The sequence below is a fragment of the Cucumis melo genome, chromosome 5 (assembly GCF_025177605.1).
Source record: "Cucumis melo cultivar AY chromosome 5, USDA_Cmelo_AY_1.0, whole genome shotgun sequence".
Taxonomy (NCBI): Eukaryota; Viridiplantae; Streptophyta; class Magnoliopsida; order Cucurbitales; family Cucurbitaceae; genus Cucumis; species Cucumis melo.
The window spans coordinates 6,705,035-6,727,015 of NC_066861.1; the positions used below are offsets into that span (position 1 = coordinate 6,705,035).

The following is a 21,981-nucleotide window of genomic DNA, read 5'->3' on the forward strand; positions in this document are numbered from 1 at the left end:
AGCGTTATTAAAGGGCTTTAATGTCGGTTGGGCTTCAATGTCGGTTTATAACCGACATTAAAGACATCTTTAATGTCGGTTATAAACCGACATTAAAGGCCTTCAATGTCGGTTATAAACCGACATCTTTGAAGGTGTTATTGAAGGCCTTTAATGTCGGTTTATCTTTAATGTCGGTGGATAACCGACATTAAAGATGTCTTTAATTTTTTTTAACCGACATTAAAGCTGTCTTTAATGTCGTTTTTTCAAATTTATTTTTATTAAATCCTTGCATTATTGTCCATTTTGTATGACACCAAATAGTTAAAAATGAAATCTTTTACTTGTACATATACAAAATGAAATCTTAATAATGTGTACATTTATATACAACTTGGCTCCAAATACAAAGAAGTTATGAAGCTTAATTATTATACATTGATCATCCTTTGGAAAAAAAGAAAGAAAGAAAGAAAAAGAATATATTGAAAGAGCAATAACTAAAATTGCAACTAATAGCAAACTAGAACGCTTCACAAATGACCATCTTCAAGATCTTGTCACAAAGATAAGGGTCTGGCTAATTGTACTCACTTGCAACCATTTCTTCTATTGCAGTCATTTGTTTAGTGATATCTCCCTGTAAAAGACATCAAGATGGTTGAATTGATAAGTAACAATTTTATGACCTAGTTATAATTGCAAGTCTCGCAACCGAAACCTACGTAACTAAGTATCCATATCACAAACAAAACAAAAATGTAAAAAACAGAAACCAACTTATTTAAGAGAAAAAAAGGTCGTTCAAAGCAAGCAAACCACATATCACAAAGATTTTTTTTTTTTTAATCTTCAAAAGAAAAAACACCACACCAGGGCCAGCGGTATTTCCTCCTTGCCATAACCTGACTGAAAAATATGGCAACAAACTAGAAACAACAATGAACTTTGTGAATAAATAATAAATATGGCATCCTGTTGGTTGTTACATGAAAAATATTTCCTACACCTACCTTTTAGATATACATACATCATATCCTCTGAGAATTGTGATGAAGAGCAATTCTACAACACCTTTATTGCTCCATCAAGAAAGCCAATGCCAAAGAGCCTTGAACAGGCAAGTTACAGTACAATGAACCAACCACCAATGACTAAATCTTCACCACAAACACAAACTATATAGTCAGACTAAAATAGCCTACACCCCAAAGTCAAACTATTCTAACTCCACAAAACTATTATATAATCCCACAAATTACAATAACCACAAACTACGGCAACTCTGAACCCAAACAACTCCAAAGACTCTATGTTAGAAAAATTGCTTTTAGTGAATATACATCATATACAACATGTAATTAGATAAGGAAGCAACAACTGACCATTTGCATGACTCACACCAAGTGCATGAAGCATCTCTAAGTTTGTAGGGTCAACGTCCAATGCTTGCTTCACTACAGCGATAGCCTGCATATATCAATATATATTATATTTCTTTGTACAAACAATAATTAGAAATCAGAAATTAAACATGAGATGGTACAGCACAATACCAGAAGTATAATTGCCATGAAAAGGAGTCACCTAAACTAACAGAATAGAAGTATGAGCATTATGAATGTCAGAAAAGTATTGCAATAAAAACAACATACCTCTAGAAAATGGTTGAGCATGTAATCAACATGAGCAAGCCCTTTTGAAAACCTTTAAGATTTCACATACAAACATAGTCTACAACTACTTCCCAAGGTTATGACTGCAAACTTGAAAATAAAAAATAGAGAAAGTTGCCTCAAGAAAATAAAAAATAGGTTTCGCACAATGACATAGTCACCAACCGACAAGCTCAGTTCTTTCTGGCCTGAGCTTCCTGCCTCTTAAGAGGATTTTCAGCCCATACCCGCTGTGAATATATGAACTCACTTTCCCAAGGCTGTATAAAAATTGAAAAATTCACCAAGTATAAGCAAAATACGAAGCACATTCTTATATACAGAGTATATCACTAGATTGGAAATGAATCTCACCTGCATATATTAGTAAAGGTTACTACATCTGACATATGTCTCAATGTAGATATAGAATTCTGTTACAATTATAGGTCAATTTCCATTAGATAGAGATGGTTTTAAGAATTTTCATGAGGAACTTGCATAACAGGAGGAAAAATATCTAAGGAATATAGTAATGTTTCATTCACAGAATGCAAGTCAGTTCCCCTTCAAGATATATTTTTATAATTCACTAGAAAACTGTGTTGAGAGTTTACTATATATATATATGCCAGAAATCCAAAAATATTGAAGTACTTGAAAAAAAAAAGGTGCACAATGATACACATTTAACATTTAACATAGAGTAATGATACACAAACTTTAAGTTCATTTGTCATTGGGATAAAACATCAATTACTATTTCAAATATCAATAGTTTCAAACCTTAAACTCCACAAATATTGAAGTACTTGAAAAAAAAAGGTGCACAATGTTATACTATTAATTATATTACACTTCATGGACTTTGAACTAAACAATCAAAAGTCATAGAAACACAATTAAAAAGACCCCTTTAATTTCCGGAGAAAAAAGAGTATTTAAAACAAGAAAATGCATAGGAAATTAAATTAAATGAAATCCAAAAAAGAGGAAAATGCAAATTAATGATTAGAAAAATGAGTACTTACAATAATTTGAGAGGAAATCTTGGATACTCCAAAACCCTTGAGAAGAAATCTAAGGATTGCCAATGAAAAACACAACAAAACCAGCTGTAATTCCAAACGAGGCAAATAACTATGTAAGCTCGTCTAATTATGAGATTCAAATCATTAAGAACCTGAACCACTTCCAGTAAACTCCCTCGCTTATTAGCACTATCAACCTGAAAAATTTCACAACTCAATTCCAATTAGAAAAAACCCAAAACCCATCTTGAAAATTGTTGATGACGACCTTCCAAAATTTTGATAGTCAGTAATTTTTTAGGAGCAATCAGATCAATATTAGAGTATTAGGATATGATAATTAGATCCGGCTCTAAATGATAGACTATATATCCATTGGTCAGAGTCTATTAGTTACAAAAGCATTAACTTTTGTTTTTGGATAAAAATCTGTTCTCTCTCACACACTCATCTAAAACTTAACTATGGTTAGACTTAGACACTTAGTATAGGGAAATATTTTGTTCTCCTGTGTGTCGTCCTTTTAATTTATATGTATTTAGAGATTGTGGGTATCTTAGACAGGTAAGATTTCGGATGATTTTGAGGGATGAGTTGACATCAAGAATTGTCCTTTCCAACCAAACCAATCAATAAGGCTTTATATATATAATTCCCTCTTCATCTTAATTTCTCGTCTTCAGCAATGGATCAAAATCATAATACCTCAAGTAGAGTGGATGAAGGGTATGAAGACTTGTTGCCGGTGATGGCACAGAAGCTCGACGTCGAGGTGTTTGTGTCTGAGCTTTGCAGCGGTTTTCGGCTGCTTGCTGATGCAACGAAAGGGCTGATTACTGCAGAGAGTTTACGGCGAAATTCAGCGCTGTTAGGAATGGAAGGGATAAATAATAATTGAAGTAGAAAAAAAAAAGACCTTAATCGGAGTAGCTTTTCTGATGGAATCATTATCAATGGTAACCCTGGAAAACAAAACCCATTTAAGAAAAGAAACAGAGTAAACAAAACCCATAATGAAAATCGAAGATTAAAGAGAAAAAGAAACCTGTGAGGGTTCATACGATTGACGAGCTTCTTGAACTCGTCGTCGAGAGGGAGAGAAAGGGACCAACAATCCATAAGAAGAGAGTGACGGAACTATCGAAGAAGAAGAGAAAATAGAGAGCGATGGTGATTCGACCCTAAACCCTAAAGTTGGATATGAATAGTTCATAAAATTATAAAAAAACAAATCAATCAACCGCAACATTCCCATTGAACGAAACGGGAAAACAGAAACTCAAAGGAAGGAAACCCAAATGAAAATCGAAAATCAAAATCGAAGATGAAGAATGGAAAATGTAAAATACGAATTTACCTCTACAGAAAGTGGATGAGCATGCCTTTGGATGAATATGGGAAGGATTCAGAAAAAGAAAAGAAGATGAGAAAAACAATGAGAAAAAGTCGGAGAAGGAACGGGCATCGGAGAAGAAAAAGTCGCCGAAGAAGAAATGGACGAATTCATTTGGGGAAGAAAAGGGATTGCGCGAGTAGGAGAGGGTCGAAAGAGTAAAGTAAGAGAGAGACTATTATTTTTTCACAAAATAAAATTATTAAAAAAAAATTAAATGGACCTTTAATGTCGGTTTTCAAAATGGCGGACCTTTAATGTCGGTTTAAAACCGACATTAAAGCTTAGTCTTTAATGTCGGTGGAAAACCGACATTAAACATCCGCGTTTTCAAAACCGACATTAATGTTCATTTTCCATTTTTCCCAACCGACATTAAAGCCTATATTTGTTCTAGTGGTTCCCTATGTAAAATTTGATCAATCTTTTTTCGTCAAATAAAAAATATTATTATTTAATTAAATTTGATAAAAAAATTAATTAATAATTTTAAAATTTGTTAAAACAAAGGGACAAAAATCTGAATATTTGAAAGTTACATATAACACAAAAGAATATATGGAAGCCAAATTGCTATCTAATCAATATTTAAAATATTTGATATCAACGAACATATCAAAATCTTAAATTTACGGGTAACGAAAGTATTGATAAAATTTTAACTTTGATGGATGTTTTTGAAAAAATTATACAAACAAAAAAAGTTAAAAATAAATTTATATTAGTAAGTAAAAGTTTATCGTAAAAAACAAAACTACTTAAATATTTACAAAATATAGCAATGATAGACATCTCAATAGTTACTAATAAACTTCTATCTATAATCGTCTATAATTGATAAAATAAAATTGTTTATTATATTTTGTAAATAGTTAATTCTTTAAGTATTTTATATTTATTAAACAAGTTCACGGATTTAATAGTGATATTTCATGATAATTATTACGTATTATAAATTTTTCTATAATATATTAAAAATATTTATTCATATTTGAAATTGATATCAAATATAGATCATGAATGATTGATTATGAAATTTATTCACTAAATATAAAAGTGAAGGGAGCGAAAATTATTGTTATTATTGTTTTTATATGGGAAAAAGCTAAGAGAGAGAGAGAGAGAGAGAGAGAAGGAAAAAGAGTGGCTTGTGTTAAGAATAAGATGATGACACGGGAAGCCACAATAATTGAATAAACGTAAGATTAAAAATAAAAAGGAAAAGAAATCAAACATGGCGCATTTTGAACCTTTAGTCAGAGTGAATAGTCGTTACGTGTCATGATCTTGTCTTACGTGGCGCCCACCACCTCCATCCCGCGTTACACCAGCCATACGATCTCCAAAACCACTCATCCAATCAATCCAAAGACAAAAACCGAACCACCTGACCTTGCCCTTCACCCTTAAGCAAGCTGCCTTTCTCTACATCCTTCTTTCGTTTTTTTCTTTTTTTTCTTTTTTTCTTTTTGAGAAAATCTCTCCCATGTAAATTAAAAATTAACAAGTTTAGATACCATTTTAATTTTGTGTTTTTTCATTGTCCTTCGTTTAAAATGTTTACTTATATAATCACTAGTACTAATAATTTTTCTAATGTTTGAATTTGTTTTTTTTTAAAAAACAAACATTACAAATAAAAGTCGTCAAGGCAATAACAAGAAAAATCTACTTAGGAGAAATTATGGTTCCAAAGTGGGAAACTCTTCCACCAAACATGAGAATAAACTTTACTCATCACCCATTTAACCGAATAGTCTCTCATGTGATTAATTATGTGAATGCCTCATATGTTTGAATTGGTATACAACTTTTTTTTTTTTTTTATTATTTCACTTCTAAATTCTCCAAATGTCAAGCATTTGTTAAATGTCTCTTGACTTGTCAATAAACGCATTATAGATGAACTATCAAGCTCAACAATGGTGAAGAACAGATCCCAGGAGCCAGGGGCAATAACCCTCCACCAATCACTTGTCAATAAACAACCATTGTAGATAAAACTCTCCACACACATATCGGCTAACTCACACCTCATTAATGGATCAAACTCCTTGTATTTCATTAAAATATATATGTTCATTTAGAAACATGTTATATTATTTTCTCATCTGCATTATTATAGTTATAAAATTATATGACAGAATTGGAAAATATGTTAACTTCAAAAGGGAGTCAACCACTTTTCAGAAGAAAAAATTTGTGAGATGATATTGGAAAGACGACCAAGGGACATTAAAGGTATTGGTTGGAGTCTAAAACCAAAACCAAAAACGGATAACTCATCAACATCATCAACCTTATCTTTGCAACAAAAAAAGTATGAATAAGGAAATGACAAGTTTAAAAAGAGCAACTTGACAAACAAAAGACAAAGATTCATAAAGAGAAAAATAATGAATTCAATTAGAACAAAACTTATGGCAATGAAGACTATGTAAACAACTTGAAAGACTTAATTGCACAATAATTTATGGAATCACATAGTATCAAAAATAGCAATTTCAAAATAGGTATGAAATATAATTTTTTTGGGGGTATATTCTGCAAATATTTTAAAGGGGCATATATAACTAACATTGTTTTAAATTTGTTACTATTGATAACTCTCACTTTTTTAGAATTATTTAACTTCTAAATTCGAGGATTTGTATGGAAAAGTCATATATTCAATCATTTTTATACGAAAATCAAGTTTAAAAATAGCAAATGATCCATATATGACACATATGATCTTAAGAGTTTGTTTGTGGTGCTAAATTGATACATTATGTTTGAAGTTCATATATCTTGAGAATTTATGTCCGGAGAGTTCATATATATGTATTTGAATGTGTATAATTATTTTGTCAGTGTCCACATATCGGCGTTGAAGTGCAAGGTTGAGTTCATATGTCAAGAAAATTCAAAATGCTATTTTTTGAACTCTTCATAATTTGTTTCTATGATTAGTATTTTTATTTTGAAACTTTTCTTTTACTAATTCTACCTATTTTGTTTGAATAAAGATGAATTTATAATTTTTTAAAATTCTTTCTTTCAATTTTTGTTTTTAGTAATGAACAAGAACAACAATTAACCAACTACATTTTTATGCTGGAGTAGTTAAATAAAACAAGAAACTAAAAGAGAAATGAAAACTTTTGGTTTAAAATTTTTAAACATAAATTTTCTCATCATATTTTTCTTATTATCATATTATTCTTTCATTGGTATTATGTATTTTTCCTCCATCGTTCATTTTTGTTTTTGACAAAATCATTCCATCTCATCTTAGTCGTCAATTCAATATCACTAAATTTTTTCAACAATTCCACTCTCAGTTCCTCCAAGTTTGAAGATTTAGCAAAGAACAAATCTCTTGCTAGAAAATGCTCTAGAAATCTTTTTTTTCTTTAATTTGTTTTTTTCTCTTAATTTTTGTTTCACCATTCTACTACATAAATACTATTTTCCAAATCATTAACATTCATTTTATATGTGAATTCATTTTACATATGGCTATTGCACTTAAAGTAGACAAAATGCAATTATTATCTATATATTTAACCACCCTATAACACACTTTAATAGTGGTCATAGAACATATGTGTCCACAAAAAATAGATACCGAAATTGGTTGTTAGAGTTGGTCCCATGGAGGTGGTTGTTGAAGTCCAAAATTGGTTGTTGGAGTTCATCGTTAGAATTGTCATAAGATGGATGCCGAAGCCAATAATTGATTGTTAGAGTTGGCTGCATGAAGGCGATCGACAAAGTTTTCATTAGAGTGATTGTCAAAGCCTGAAATTGGTCATTGAAGTTGTAATTGGAGTGTTGTCAGAGTACGAAATTTGTCATTGGGGTTTCTCCTGAATTATGGCAATGATACTTGTTGATGGTAGTCAATGAATGAAGCATTAAAAACATTGGAAGAAGGAGAGAGTTGGGGAAGGTTGAAAAAATATATCAACTCAACTCTACCAACAATTAAAGTTGGTGGTTCCAAATAATGAATATACTAACTTAACTCAACTCAGTTAGTGAGCCAGAAACCCCTAAATGTGAGAAAGAGTTGAAAATGGGCGAAAAAAAAAAGCAAAACAAGAAAATAAGAAGAAGAAAGAAAGAATGAAAACTTTTCAATTTTGATGTATTTTTTCTGAAATTTTGTTGAAGCCAAATTTCAAACAACTAAGAAAAGCAAATTGCTCCTTTTTTTAAACAAAATATTTGAATTATATCTTTTCATGTAATTTTTTTTATATATAAAATATTTGAATCAATATTTTTGATGTGAATGGTAGAAATGCCACACCTAGTATGGCATCTCATCGTCTTGTTAGTGAGCTGGGGTCTAGGGTGGTGCGCCCTAATGTCGGTTCATGAGCAACATCCTTGAAAGCTTTTAAAGACATGGAAGAGACAACATTGGAAGGTTAAAGCAATAAATACATGGCAACAATACAGAGAGATAAGAATAGAAGAAATATAACAAATTTTTTAAGGAAATAATATGTAACAAAAGAATACAGAGAAGAATAGAAGAATTGTAAAAAAATGTAACAAATTTTTTAAGGAAATAATATGTAACAAAAGAATACAAGACATACAACAATTGTAAAGAGAGCTAAGAATAGAAGAATTGTAAAAAAATACAACAATTGTAACAAAATTGGTAAGAATACAGAGAAGACATAACACAATTCTAACAAAATTGTAACATGGCCGGAGAAATTGAACCAATAACACAGAACACATAGGTGCAAGAATACAGAACACATGGCCGGATAAATTTAACCAATAACACAGAACACATAGGTGCAAGAATACAGAACACATAGGTAAAGCAACGACATGGCCGGAATAATATAGAACACAACTACATACATTACAAAAGAATTTAGTATTACACAAATTCGAACTCATCATCGGCTTTAAAAAAAAAAAGTGGATTGAAAACTCCAATACCTCCCTACCAAGCTCCAATGGCAGAGTGAAGTATCTGTCTTATTGCCAAGCGAAAGACCGGACAGCATAATCGAACCACGAGCGGCAAGGAGGTTTGAAGGAGCCAAAACCCACGATTCCAAAAAGGAAATCGTGTTCGGAGCCAACGAAATCGTCGGCTTCAACGAACACAGAAGTCCTTTCGGGAGTGAGAGAGACGGATGAGAGAGATGTAGAGAGAGATTCGGCGTAACGAAATCCGGTTTCATCGCGAAAACGCAATAGCAGAATGGATTAAAGGATGAAGACGAAACCCTAGATTCATTGAGGGAGAAGACGAAAGAAAACAACTATCTCTCGATTCGTTGAGGGAGATGAAACAAATGGACAAAACGATACAAAAAGAAGGAATGGATTAAAGGATGAAGACGAAAAAAACCAAATCGACCGGACAACACAGAACCAACACAAACCCTAGATTCGTCGAGGGAGAAGACGAAACGAAACATCCATTCGTTGAGGGAGAAGACGAAACGAAACATCCATTCGTTGAGGGAGATGACAGAAAGAAGAGAAAAACGAATAAAATTTCGATGAAGAAGGGTTGAGGAGAAGATTGAAATCGGTTTGAAGGAGGAAATGGAACACGGATTGAGGGAAATGACGAAACCGGATTCACGAAAACGGGGGAACACGCGTATCGCCGTTGGAAGGGGCAGACGAAAACGTGTTAAGGAAACCCTAAAACTAGGGTTTCCTTAACATTGGGCCCAAACAGGGATTAGGGTTGGGCTAACCTAAGCCCACAGTCTCAACCCTAACCCCCAAACAGGCCCTTAAGTTTTTCTAATTGAACCAAATTACTTACTCATAAGTTATTTACGATTTTAACCATAAGATTTAGAGATGTATAAAGAAATGCATTATATAAATTTTCTAATATAGTAATAATGTACTGTATTTTGAAAAATTATCTCTAAAAATCCTATAACTAACACCTTCTTACAAAATTATATATACATTACCTGTGTCAATTTCTATACCTTTTTGTATTGATTAATTATTGATGCATTGGAATAGACCGATACCAAATTTACTATTAAAACAATATAACTATCGACTTCCATCCAATTTCAATTTCCGTTATGCCAAACACCATCCAATTATTTCAAATTTTGAATTAAACTATCGTCAGTAATATTAGAAAAATCAAAATTAAATATATATTGAGAATGCCACGTTTACTGCACGTGGCCCAATTGCAAGGAAGAGAAAAATTATGGTAATTTCCTAATTCGTTCAAGAACTCTATAAATACAGCAAACACCTCCTAATCCATTTCTAATCCAATTCAAAAATTCCGATAACAAAAAAGAAAAAAAAAGAAGAAAAAAACTAAAACCTACAAATTTCCTTCCGAAAACTCAAGAACAATCTTCAGCCGATCAAGAACAAGAAGCTAAAATGGCGCTCATATCAATACATCAAATCTGCGCTCTGTTTCCGGCGACGAATTGCAACGATCATTTATCTCACTCCAGGGTACCGCCGAGTACGGCGGCGGTGAGGGCGGTCCCAGCGGCGGCGATTTTGCGATCTAGGTTTTCGAATCGGGAAAGAGAAGAGGTAATGTTATCATCATTGGACAGAGTCGGACGGAGTTTCTCGTTGTCATGCAGTGCTTCGACTGCGGCGGTAGAGGAGGAGGAGAAAGAAGGGAATAGGAGTGGAGTGGGGGTGTTTGTGATGATGGCGTTGGATAGTGTGACGATGGGGAATAAGGTGAACCGGAGGAAGGCGATGGAGGTGAGTTTTCAGGCGATGAAAGGGGCGGGAGTGGAGGGGGTTATGGTGGATGTGTGGTGGGGATTGGTGGAGAAGGAAAGGCCCGGCGAGTATAATTTCGGCGGTTATGAACATCTTTTGGGTATGGCGGCGAAATATGGGCTGAAAGTTCAGGCCGTCATGTCGTTTCATCAATGTGGAGGGAACGTCGGCGATTCTTGCACGTAACTACTTTCACATCCTTCTATACTATTATTATTATTGTTGTTGTTGTTTAATTTAACAAATTGTGGATAGAAGTTGAAGATAGAGTTTTAATTGGTAATAAAAACTGTCTTAGCCACCCAAATTTTTGCTTGGATTATCTCAAATTTAAACTCTTATCTTCTAATTTGATTTTTATTTTAAGATAAATTATCAATTAATTAGTCTCTAACCAAGAGAAAAACGTAATGAGTTATTGAAAATTTAAATTTCAGATCACATGTATTTTTGAAGTATTCAATATTTTTAAAGTTCTTTTGGTTCACAATATTTTAAAAGATTAGAAACAAGTAGTTTGATGATTTATTAGATGTATTTTAAATTTTATATTTAAAGTGTAAACTAACAATTTTCTTTTAATTATAAACAATTTGAGCAAGTTTGAAATGGTTATCCTAGTAATAACCTATTCATGAATCTTTCTATTTTTGTACCATTCAATTCGGTCACATAAGACAACAAATTTATTTATTACTAAAGAATTTTCTTTTAATATCTAATTTTTTTTAAACACAATTGATTGTTGAATTATAAGTTTGGTTTTTCTTGGCTTCTTCTTTTTTCATTTTTATCATAATCTTGCAAGAACAAATATTGTGAGGGTTTTTTAAAGTAGGATTAGAAAGTAAGATGTTTTAAGTTTTTGATTTTGATTTTGATTTTTTAGATCAATTTAAATTGAAAGAGATACTAAAAATATTGATTTATTTTTTTAATAAAAAAAATTAAAATTTTAGTTAAATTACAGAACTAATCAAAATTGCATAAAATTATTGACATTAATCTTTGATTGGTATAATAAACAGCCAAACCAAGCATTTAACTGTATAATTTCATATCCAACTTTTTTTTTTTTTAAATGTTAATGTAAGATGATTTTCAAATATAAAATAAAATTTAAAATTTTGTTATATTTTATAAATATTTTCCAACCTTTTAACCTTTACAACAATTCTCGGTATTTTACTAAGTATTAATTATAATATAAACATGATTTTATTTTGAGTAATGATTGTAAATAAATGTACAGAATTCCATTACCGAAATGGGTGGTGGAAGAGATGGAGAAAGATCCTGACCTTGCCTACACGGATCAATGGGGAAGAAGGAACTTAGAATACTTATCTTTAGGATGCGATAATCTTCCTGTCTTAAAGGGCCGAACTCCCGTTCAATGCTACGCCGATTTCATGCGTGCCTTCAAACACAACTTCAATCATCTCCTCGGCAATACCATCGTTGTAAGTTCAATCTCTACCAAATCCCTACATTTAGCACCTCTATTAATGATTAGTCATTCCAATCAAAATCTTCCTCTTTCATCTTCGTTGGGTGTACATACTTTAATTTTTAGGTTCCAATCATATCCACTTTCCTTTAAACTGAGAGTTTCAGGTTTGTTTTACAGCAGTCGGTCCACTTCAGGATTTTTATTTTGAGCCAATATGATTGTCAAAGATGAATTTAAAAACACGAGAATTGACTTATAGATTGTCGTTCATCGATGAATCAGAAGCACCTAGAGGCTAGAGTTAGGGAGTTCATGACCGAAACTACTCTAAATCACAAGATTAAAATCGTAAATAATATAAACATGACAAATATAAATAAAATTTATGACTCTTAGATAACAAATTCAAGACACACGAATAATCACCATATTTTAGTTGATTCGAAGAACTACAAAATGATATTAACCATTTCACAATCTCTCTACTCCTATTCTAAACGTAATTAATTGGAACAATGTTAGTGATGTTTATGCAATATGCTCTGTTTCACAGAAGTGTGAAAGTGATGATGGTTTTGTGTTTTCTTTTTCTAATAAAGGAAATTCAAGTAGGGATGGGACCAGCTGGGGAGCTTCGTTATCCATCATATCCAGAACAAAATGGGACATGGAGATTCCCAGGCATTGGAGCCTTTCAATGTTTTGACAAAGTAATTCAATTTACTTTGTTTCATCTCACATTATTTATCCATTCAATTTCTAGCATCTCTAGATCCTAATCTGCATTATTTCCTTAATCTTGTACAGTACATGCTAAGTAGCTTGAAAGCTGCAGCCAATGTCGCTGGAAAACCTGAATGGGGCTCGACCGGCCCAACCGATGCTGGTCACTACAACAACTGGCCAGAAGACACCCAATTTTTCAAGAAAGAAGGTGGAGGTTGGAACTCCACTTATGGAGAATTCTTCCTCTCTTGGTACTCCCAAATCCTCCTTGATCATGGAGATTCAATACTTTCACACGCGTCTTCAATCTTCAAACCTTCGAGTGTGAAGATCTCGGTGAAGATTGCAGGCATTCATTGGCATTATGGCACTCGGTCTCACGCCCCTGAGCTCACCGCAGGATACTACAACACACGGTACCGTGATGGTTACACACCAATCGCGCAAATGCTGGCTCGCCATGGTGCCATCTTCAACTTCACTTGTATTGAAATGCACGACCATGAACAACCTCAAGATGCACAATGTTCTCCTGAGAAGCTAGTAAGGCAAGTGAAGTTGGCAACTCAAAAGGCTCAAGTCCCGCTCGCGGGGGAAAATGCTTTGTCACGATACGACGAGTACGCGTATGAGCAAATTGTAAGGGCGTCGAGAGAGATGTGTGCATTCACATACTTGAGGATGAATACTCAGTTGTTTGAAGAAGAAAATTGGAGAAGGTTTGTGGGATTTGTGCAGAAAATGAAAGAAGGAAAGAATGGGCATAGAAGTTGGGAAGAAAAGAAGAAGCAACAAGTTGAAAGGCTTGCGCCTAATCTGCAAAGTGAGACTAATTTGTTCCAAAGAGTTTAGTTTTGTTAAGCTAATTAGGTTTTTAGCTTTCCACATATGGAAAAATTAGGCCACCTTTTTAAACCCCACCACTCTATTTTATAAAAAAAAACTTAGTACCAAAACTTGTGGAATGTGTAAATTATGGATGGAAGCAAGTAGGTTTCTTGTTAAAGCATATTAATTAGTATATAGTCGTCCAATATAAATAAAGAATAATGGCAAATTTGCCTCATGTATAGAGCTATTGTTTTCAGATATATAGCAGAATTTATCATTTATTTTGCTATTACTATCCCTAGAAAATCAATGAAGAAAATCAATGATTTAGACATACATACTTACATATATAGATATACATATATGTATGTTGTTCGAATAATATATTTGTATATTTTATAAAGAGAGAAGTGTTTTCTAAAGAAAAAGAACAAACCCATTACAAAGTAGGCAAATATATAATACAACAAATACAATAAAACAAAGGAAATAATTAACACTCCCCTTGAGATGGTTTAAAGATATTAGTCATTGTCAACTTGTTAATCAATGTTTTGAACTGCCACTTTGGAAAACCTTCGGTTAACAAACATGCAATTTGTTACAATGTTGGACACTAGAAGAAAGCTTTCAATGTTGGTTGGAAAAAAAAAAATGAAAACAGATCTTTAATGTTGCTTTTTAAAATACGAATGTTTAATGTTGGTTTTAAACCGACATTAAAGAGGGAGCTTTAATGTTGGTTTTAAACCGACATTAAAACTATGATTAATTCTTTTTATTTTTTTAATTTGGTAAAAATTTAAGTATATTCTCTCTCTTACTTTACTCTTTCTCATTTTGTCTTACTATTATCCTTATTATTCATAGCTCTACAAAGTCGATTAAGGGATCTAGTCTCCTTCAACCACTGAAAGCACAAGAACAGGGATTGACATGAAAGGATTGAATCTACTCCATCTTTTGACTTTGCTTTCTTCTGTTCTGTCTCTTGTCTTTTTTCCCTTCCTCCTATGGCTTTGCTTTCTTCTTGCTTAATTAGTTGAGAATGTGATTTCTTCCCTCTCTTCTTGCCCTTCCTAATATATGCTGTTAGTATTAGGAATATGTTAAGAAACGTTAACAAAACTTTAACGTGGTTATAATGTTCGAAAAATCTCATCAAGACTTGGTCATTACATCTTGAAAAATTGAAATTGTGCATAAAGCTAAGAATGATGTTCTCCTTTCTCTTAGCGAATGTCCTTAATCAAAAACCATATCTTCTTTCTGATTCAAGCAATTGAATGATTTCTATGAGTATTTGTTATGGCGTTTGCTAATGGTTTGTTTTGCATTCCAAGAGCTTTTGTAGTTTTCAAGGTTCAAAGCTTTTCTTAAGAAAGATTAATTGTTATGTAAGTGTGAATTTTTGAATTGCGGCGGTAGCATAAGAAAAAAGGGCGAGGGACAAAAATCAGTAAAAAAACCACTATTATCGATCAGAAGGCGCGAAGCGAAGTCTTTAATTTGTTTGGTTTATTTGGTGGCTTTAATTTGTTTGGCTAATTTGATGGCTTTAATTGTTGTAATGTTTATAAAATTTAACCTTAAGTTTAGCTTTGTAGCTATATTTATAAGTTCTTACTATAGTAGAAAAACTTTCTTATTTTAAAGTTTGATGAGAAAATTTTCATGAACTTTTATTTTGACGATAGTTTATTTTATACTTTTCATAAATTAGTATAACTAAGAAATTCCATGCAGGTAGCATTTAATATTGATATTGAATCTTCTTAACCATTTCATAACGCAGAGGAAATAAGAAAAAAAGCTAACAGTAAAAGTCCACAATGGCAAACTAGAGGCAACACTTTGTTATAATATATTCAATGGAATTCAAGAGTTCACAAGATAAATAAAGATATTTCAAAAGAAACAAGAAACAAAATACATTTGGTAAGAATAATGCCCAACTCTTTTGAAAAGGCTAAAAACTTCTCCTTAAAAGCTCTCTACAACTTTTACTAAAATAAACCCTACTTTTTCCAATCCCTAAACATTCCCTTTTTATACCCATATCAATATGGGACCCTCAAGTCAATTAATTAACATTCCTGTTAGTATTTCTTTGTGTAATTTTTTTCTTGCCCTTTCTTTTGTACGTATGTAATATTGGAGGCCTAACATTACCGCTTGACTCGAAACTCACCTTGTACTCAAGGTGGAAGAAAGGAACTTGCTGATTCATAAGGTAGACCAGCTCTCATGTAGCTTCACTATCCAATAACCCTTTCCATTTCACCAACCATTTGTTTGCTCCAGCATCACCATTCCATCTCACTCCCAATACGATTTTAGGCATGACTTAAAGTTAAAACTCTTCTATAAGTGAAGGAGGGAATTTTTAAACCCGCTATGTTTGTCCCAACTTTTACTTTAATTGGGACACATGAAACACATTGTGAATAAGGACCTCTAGTGGTAACTCCAAATGATAGGCTACTTCCTTAATTTTCTCCACAACTCGACAGTCCATAAAACTTAGGGGATAATTTTTCATAGTGCTTCTTAGCCAAAGATCGTTGTCGACAGGGTTTCAATTTCAAGAAGACCTCATCTCCAACTTGAAAATTCAACTTTTCTCTAATGTAACTCCGCCTGTTTCTTCATTTTATTATGCGCTTAAACCAAATTCTCCTTTAAGGCATTGATTGTCAAATTCATCTCCTTAAGAAGTTGTTCTGTATTGTTGTTCGTAGATTTTCTTTCAACAAAAGAAATCAATGGAGGAGGCCACCTACCATAAACCACTTGGTAAATAGCAGTCTTTGTAGAAGAGTGAAAAGTGGTATTATAACATATATAATTTTGTCCATGGGATGCACTTATTTCATTTGGACGACTGTTCGTTATAGAAACACCTTAAGTATGTCTCCAAGCTTCTATTAACTCTCTCTATTTGCCCATCCATTTGGGCTTGAAGGTCGTACTTCTTTTTCAAATTGTTCTTGTGGTGGAATAAAGTTCCTTAAAAAAACTACTCAAGAAAATCTTATCATGATAGATAATAAGAGATTTAAGACCCCATGTTTACTTACCACCCTTTCAATAAAAACCTCAGCAACTTCTTTGGGAGAGAACAGGTGCTTCAGGATAATAAAGTGAATAAATTAGCTTAACCGATCCACTACAACCATTATCGAGTCATATCCACTTGCTTTTGGCAACCCCTCGATGAAATCCATTATCCAATCTTCCAAAATTAATTTAGAAAGAGGTAAAGGTTGTAAAAGCCAAGTTGGAGACATTGCTTCTGTTTTGATTTGTTGACAAACATCGCAAAGATCAACATATTTCTTCACATCTGACTTCATTCTCAACTAGTGCAACTCCCCATTCATTCTCTTATAGGTTCTAAGAAAACTAGAATTCCCATTCAGTACTAAATTGTGAAAAGTGTGTAAGAGTGATGCTACGTGGGATTATTTTTTAGACAACACCAACCTCCCTTTAAAAAGCAATAAGTTACTGTCAATCCATTAGAAATTAGCCTTCCCTATTTCATCCCTTTTAATTGGTATATGATTTTTTTTTTTAAAATTCCTGTCAAGTTTCACTTCTTGCAATACCACTTCCACATCTACCAACCTTAGGGTAGACATTACAGATAATTTCATTTGGTGGTTAATTTTAGACAATGCATTTATCGCCTTGTTTAGTAAGCTAAAATCATAATCATAATCAAATAATTTAGTTAACCACTTATAGAACTGGAGTTGAACTTCTCTTTACTCAATTAAGAACTTTAGGGCCTTCTGGTCAGATATAACCATGAGTTTTCTTCCCAAATAGTAGTGCCTCCATTTCTTATCACCATCTCCATAACCATTAACTCCCTTTCGTAAATGGACTTTCCTAGAGACCTTTGGCTTGGTTTCTAACTGAAATAAGCTATAGGTCTAGAGTTTTGGGATAGTACCGCCTCTAGCCTAAAACCTAAAGCATCCACCTTTATCACAAAAGGCAAGGAGAAATCCGAAAGAGCTAAATTAAGAACCAAAACTATGGCTGGAGTTGGGGTGTACATAAGGCGGGTTAGGTCAACTTGGAGAAAAAATATGAACCAACTAAAGTAACCAATCGAACAAAAAAAATTAGTTAGGTCAGGTTGGATTGGCAGGTTAACCTTGTGATTTATATCTTTTTATGATTTATTAATCTTGGGCCATGTGGATGCAATTAAGGCCCAAGATCAAATAACTAAAGGCAGAAGTCTTTAATCTTCAAGCATCTTGGGGCAATGTATGTTCGAGATCGAATAAAATGCAGACAAAATTCTTTCATCCCCATCTCAGTGCCACTAAGACCTTAAATCCAATAACTAAAAGAAGAATTCTTTCATCTTGGGGCATTTTAGTGCAATGTATGCCTGAAATGGAATAAAATAAAGACATAATTGTTTCATCCTAAACCATCTCAGTACCACTAAGGCTCGAGATCCAATAACTAAAGGAAACAAAATTTCATCACAAGGCATCTTAAGGCAATGTATGTCTAATATCAAATAAAATAAAGGCAGAATTCTTTCATCCCAGACCATCTTAGTGCCACTAAGGCCAGAGATCCAATAACTAAAGGAAAAATTCTTTCATCCTAAGACATCTCAGGACAATGTATGCCCGAGATTGAATAAAATAAAGGTAGAATTCTTTCATCCCAGACCATTTCGGTGCCACTAAGGTCAGAGATCTAATAAGAAAATGACACATGTTCAGGGCTTTTTTATATATATATATCATATAACCAAGTCAGGTTGGGTCAACCCGACCTTTAGTTTCCCAACTCAGTAACCCGTCTCAATTTTTATTTTCCATTTTCTAACCAAACTCAACCCTTACGGTTTGGGTTGGGTAATCCAGGTTGGTTTGGTTATCGATTTTTTTAACACCCCTACTTTTGAGTTCTCCGAATGCCCACGTAGCTACTTCATCCCAATGAGAAGCATTCTTTTTGTAATAGTCTGATAAGAGGCACTGCAATCTCACTATAGCTTTTAACAAAGCGTTTGCAATATCTAGTTAACCCTAAGAACCTCTAAGTTTAGACACATCATTCAACTTGGGCCAATTAACAATCGCTTTAATCTTTTCCCCATTGACTTCTATCATTTGGTTGATAACCCATGCCTCAGATATTGTATTCTTGAATGCAAAAAAAAAAAAAAAAAAAAACGTACTTTTTCGGTTGGCGAATAATTTGTTATCCCTCAATATATTGAATACAACTCCCAAATGCTTCTCGTGTGTTGTTATGCCTGCACTATACATCGATATATCATCAAAGAAAACTACTATAAAAATTAATGAAGGAAAGATAAAAAATCATGATTCATTGAAGACTAAAAAGTGCTTGAAGAATTAGTTAAGCCGAACGACATAACCAGAAATTTATTATAGGCCTCATGTATGCGAAAATAAATTTTCTCCTTATCTTCTTCCCGTATTCTAATATGGTAGTAACCCGAGCAGAGATACAATTTTAAAAAGATTGCAATCCCATGAAGCTTGTAAAAAACTCTTCAATCATCGAGATCAGAAATTTATCTGTCATCGTCCTTTGCTTTAATTTCAAGTAATCCACACGTCATCCCCCATCTTTTTTTAACTAACAAAACTGGATTCGAGTGCGAACTTCTACACGATTGAATTACTCCTGCTTCCAACATCTTTGTGACTAGTTTCTTGATTTCTTCTTTTGGATATAACCATACATGTAAGGTCTTACATTGATGAGCTTATGCTCTTCCATGGTTAGAATGTGAGGATCCACTGCCCTCTTTGGTGGCAACCCTTAAGTGAATCAAATATATCTTCATAACATTTCAATAATGACTGGATCATGGAAGATCTTTCTCATCCCATTTTCCTATCGTTTCACTATCATGGTTTATCCTTTCTTCAACCTCTATATTATGAAATTTAATTAGGAACCCACGGTCTTCTTCATCCTATGTTTTTGTGATCATTTTGAGATAGCACTCAGCTGTAGTTAACAATTGGTCTCCTTTGAGAATAACACAGTCTTGTTTCCTGTCATAAATGCAATTGATTTTGAAGGTCAATGAACTCCCATGAATCCACTAGAACACAACCAAGGCATCCTCAATATTAGATCCAACTTCCCCAACTTGATGACTAGGAAGCCGGCCCCAATTACCAATTCTGGTAGTTTCACCTCTACTTTTTTTTGTAAATTTTGTAGCCCTTCATATCTCTTTCATCCTCTATGGTCACCTCGAACTTATAGTACATTCAGTCATTAATAGGTATAATTTGTCCATGATCCTTTAGTGTATGAAGTTATTAGTTTACCCACTGTCAATCAACACTATTAGACTCTTTCACTTCATATCTCATTTTAGTTTAAACTGTTCCCTTCTTTGGAAATCCCATAATAGCCCGAATGACAATTTTCGTCTCCTCCATGATCTCCATGATTTTCAAATCCATAGTTTTGACTTCAATAGTTTTGGCTTCATCTTCTTCATTTGTTTCCTCCTTTTCATTCATTTATGAACAACATAAGTTCTCGATTCTCCCGTACCTTGTATCGATAGTTGTAGGAGTACTTTTCGTTGCATCTAAGACAAAGTCCCTTGTATAGCCTAGCTCGTAATTTACTATCAAATAATCTTTTCACCGATGGTTCCCTCTTTATATTGTTTCCATGCATCAAAATAGAGATCTACCAAATATTCTTCTCGAAAACCTTTAGCCAACTCTTGTCTGTATTACGTTGCACATTCTTACTAATTTAGGCTTCTTTTTTGCTAGGCCTATGGCCCCCTTCATTTAGAGCTAACTTTAGGGCCACATTCTTTTCATTCATGAGTTTAGCCTCCTTCATACATTCCTCCAACATTTCTAAATGTCAACTAACCATTTCAACTTAAAGCTCTTGTTCTAACCCAGTGACAAAAGTATCCATCAACACACTCTATGTCATCTCTGACAATGATGTGGAGTAGTTTAAAAACTTCTTTAAATAATCTGGGTAAGTACCATCTTACTTGATTATGATAAGAATCACCCCCTAAATTCCCCTCTCTGGCCGGTTGGAAATGTTCAAAAATACACGATTTCAGATCCTCCCATGAAACCACCTTCTTCCAATTATTACTCTATCGAAACCAATTTACTTCGTTCTGCGCCAAGCTGATCACAACCACCTTCACCTTTTTCCCATCAGGTAAATCGATGATTTCATATTAGTGTTCAACTCTATAGACCTATGATTTTGGGTTCTATAAATATTGGCATCTTTAACTTTTTGTATTAACTTTTATCATTTGATCCTCCTCCAAGGTTATTCATAACTTCTACTTCCTCCATCTTTTCTTTCATCTTGTAATATGAGCCATCTGACGTACCCAATTCCTTTTTCTTTTTGTTTATGTTGTTTTCCTTCGTCTCTTCCTCGAGTCTCTCCACACTCACCTTCAAGTCAAGAATCATTTCCTTGATCCCCATAATGTCCTTCTCGTTATTCTCCATTCAATCTTCTAATTTTGTTTAGCCATAGATCGTGTTTTGGTCAGGATAGTATGACTCTGATACCAATTTGTAAGGATCCTTCCACTTGAAAATCAGTAAAAATCCACAATGGCAACCCAAAGGCAACACTCTACATATATTCAATGGAATTCAAGTGTTCACAAGATAAGCAAAGATATTCAAAAAAAAAAAAAAAAAAAAAAAAAAAAAAAGAACAAGAACAAGAAACAGAACACAATGGTAAGAATAACACCCTTGAGAAGGTTGGAAACTTCTCCCTAAAAGCTCTATGCAGCTTTTACCAAAATAAACCCCACTTTTCTCCATCCTCAAATATTCTCTTTTTATACCCACATCAATGTGGGACCCTCAGGTCAATTACTCGTCGCCATTAGCATTCCTGGTAGCATTTATTTGTATAATTCCCTTCTTGCCCTTTCTTTTGTACGTATGCAATATTGGAGACTTAACATATTTTTTTGATGCTTATTATATCCTCCACTTACGAGTCTATAGCTAGGAAAGAAACTATTGTAAAATACCTTATTATATTTATAATGGAAGTTATTTTGAAGTCGTCCCATGGTTTTTCTTTGTTAAATGAAAAATTATCTATGTG

The 21,981-nt window shown here is 33.3% G+C and overlaps 1 protein-coding gene and 2 long non-coding RNA genes across 5 annotated transcripts; 1 reads left to right on the top strand and 2 right to left on the bottom strand.

Moving 5' to 3' along the window:
• Window positions 1-306: 306 nt before the first annotated feature.
• LOC127149359 (uncharacterized) lies at window positions 307-1,997 on the bottom strand. Of its 3 annotated transcripts, none has more exons than XR_007820861.1 (3): window positions 1,368-1,989; window positions 856-1,142; window positions 307-622 (listed from the first exon to the last, which is right to left on the bottom strand). It is a non-coding gene; the product is annotated as an uncharacterized LOC127149359 (long non-coding RNA). The 3 variants fall into 3 exon arrangements; XR_007820860.1 differs by lacking the exon at window positions 856-1,142 and having other exon boundaries at window positions 1,368-1,452; window positions 1,539-1,985; XR_007820859.1 differs by lacking the exon at window positions 856-1,142 and having other exon boundaries at window positions 1,368-1,997.
• Window positions 1,998-3,355: 1,358 nt separating this feature from the next.
• LOC127149360 (uncharacterized) lies at window positions 3,356-4,195 on the bottom strand. The gene is made up of 4 exons (XR_007820862.1): window positions 4,026-4,195; window positions 3,714-3,856; window positions 3,585-3,630; window positions 3,356-3,504 (listed from the first exon to the last, which is right to left on the bottom strand). It is a non-coding gene; the product is annotated as an uncharacterized LOC127149360 (long non-coding RNA).
• A 6,131-nt stretch (window positions 4,196-10,326) lies between these two features.
• Window positions 10,327-14,116, top strand: LOC103499475 (beta-amylase 1, chloroplastic). The gene is made up of 4 exons (XM_008462489.3): window positions 10,327-10,999; window positions 12,070-12,280; window positions 12,870-12,980; window positions 13,078-14,116. Exons 1-4 carry the CDS (start codon window positions 10,455-10,457, stop codon window positions 13,846-13,848), a joined length of 1,638 nt encoding a protein of 545 aa, XP_008460711.1. The 5' UTR covers window positions 10,327-10,454; the 3' UTR covers window positions 13,849-14,116.
• Window positions 14,117-21,981: the final 7,865 nt, after the last annotated feature.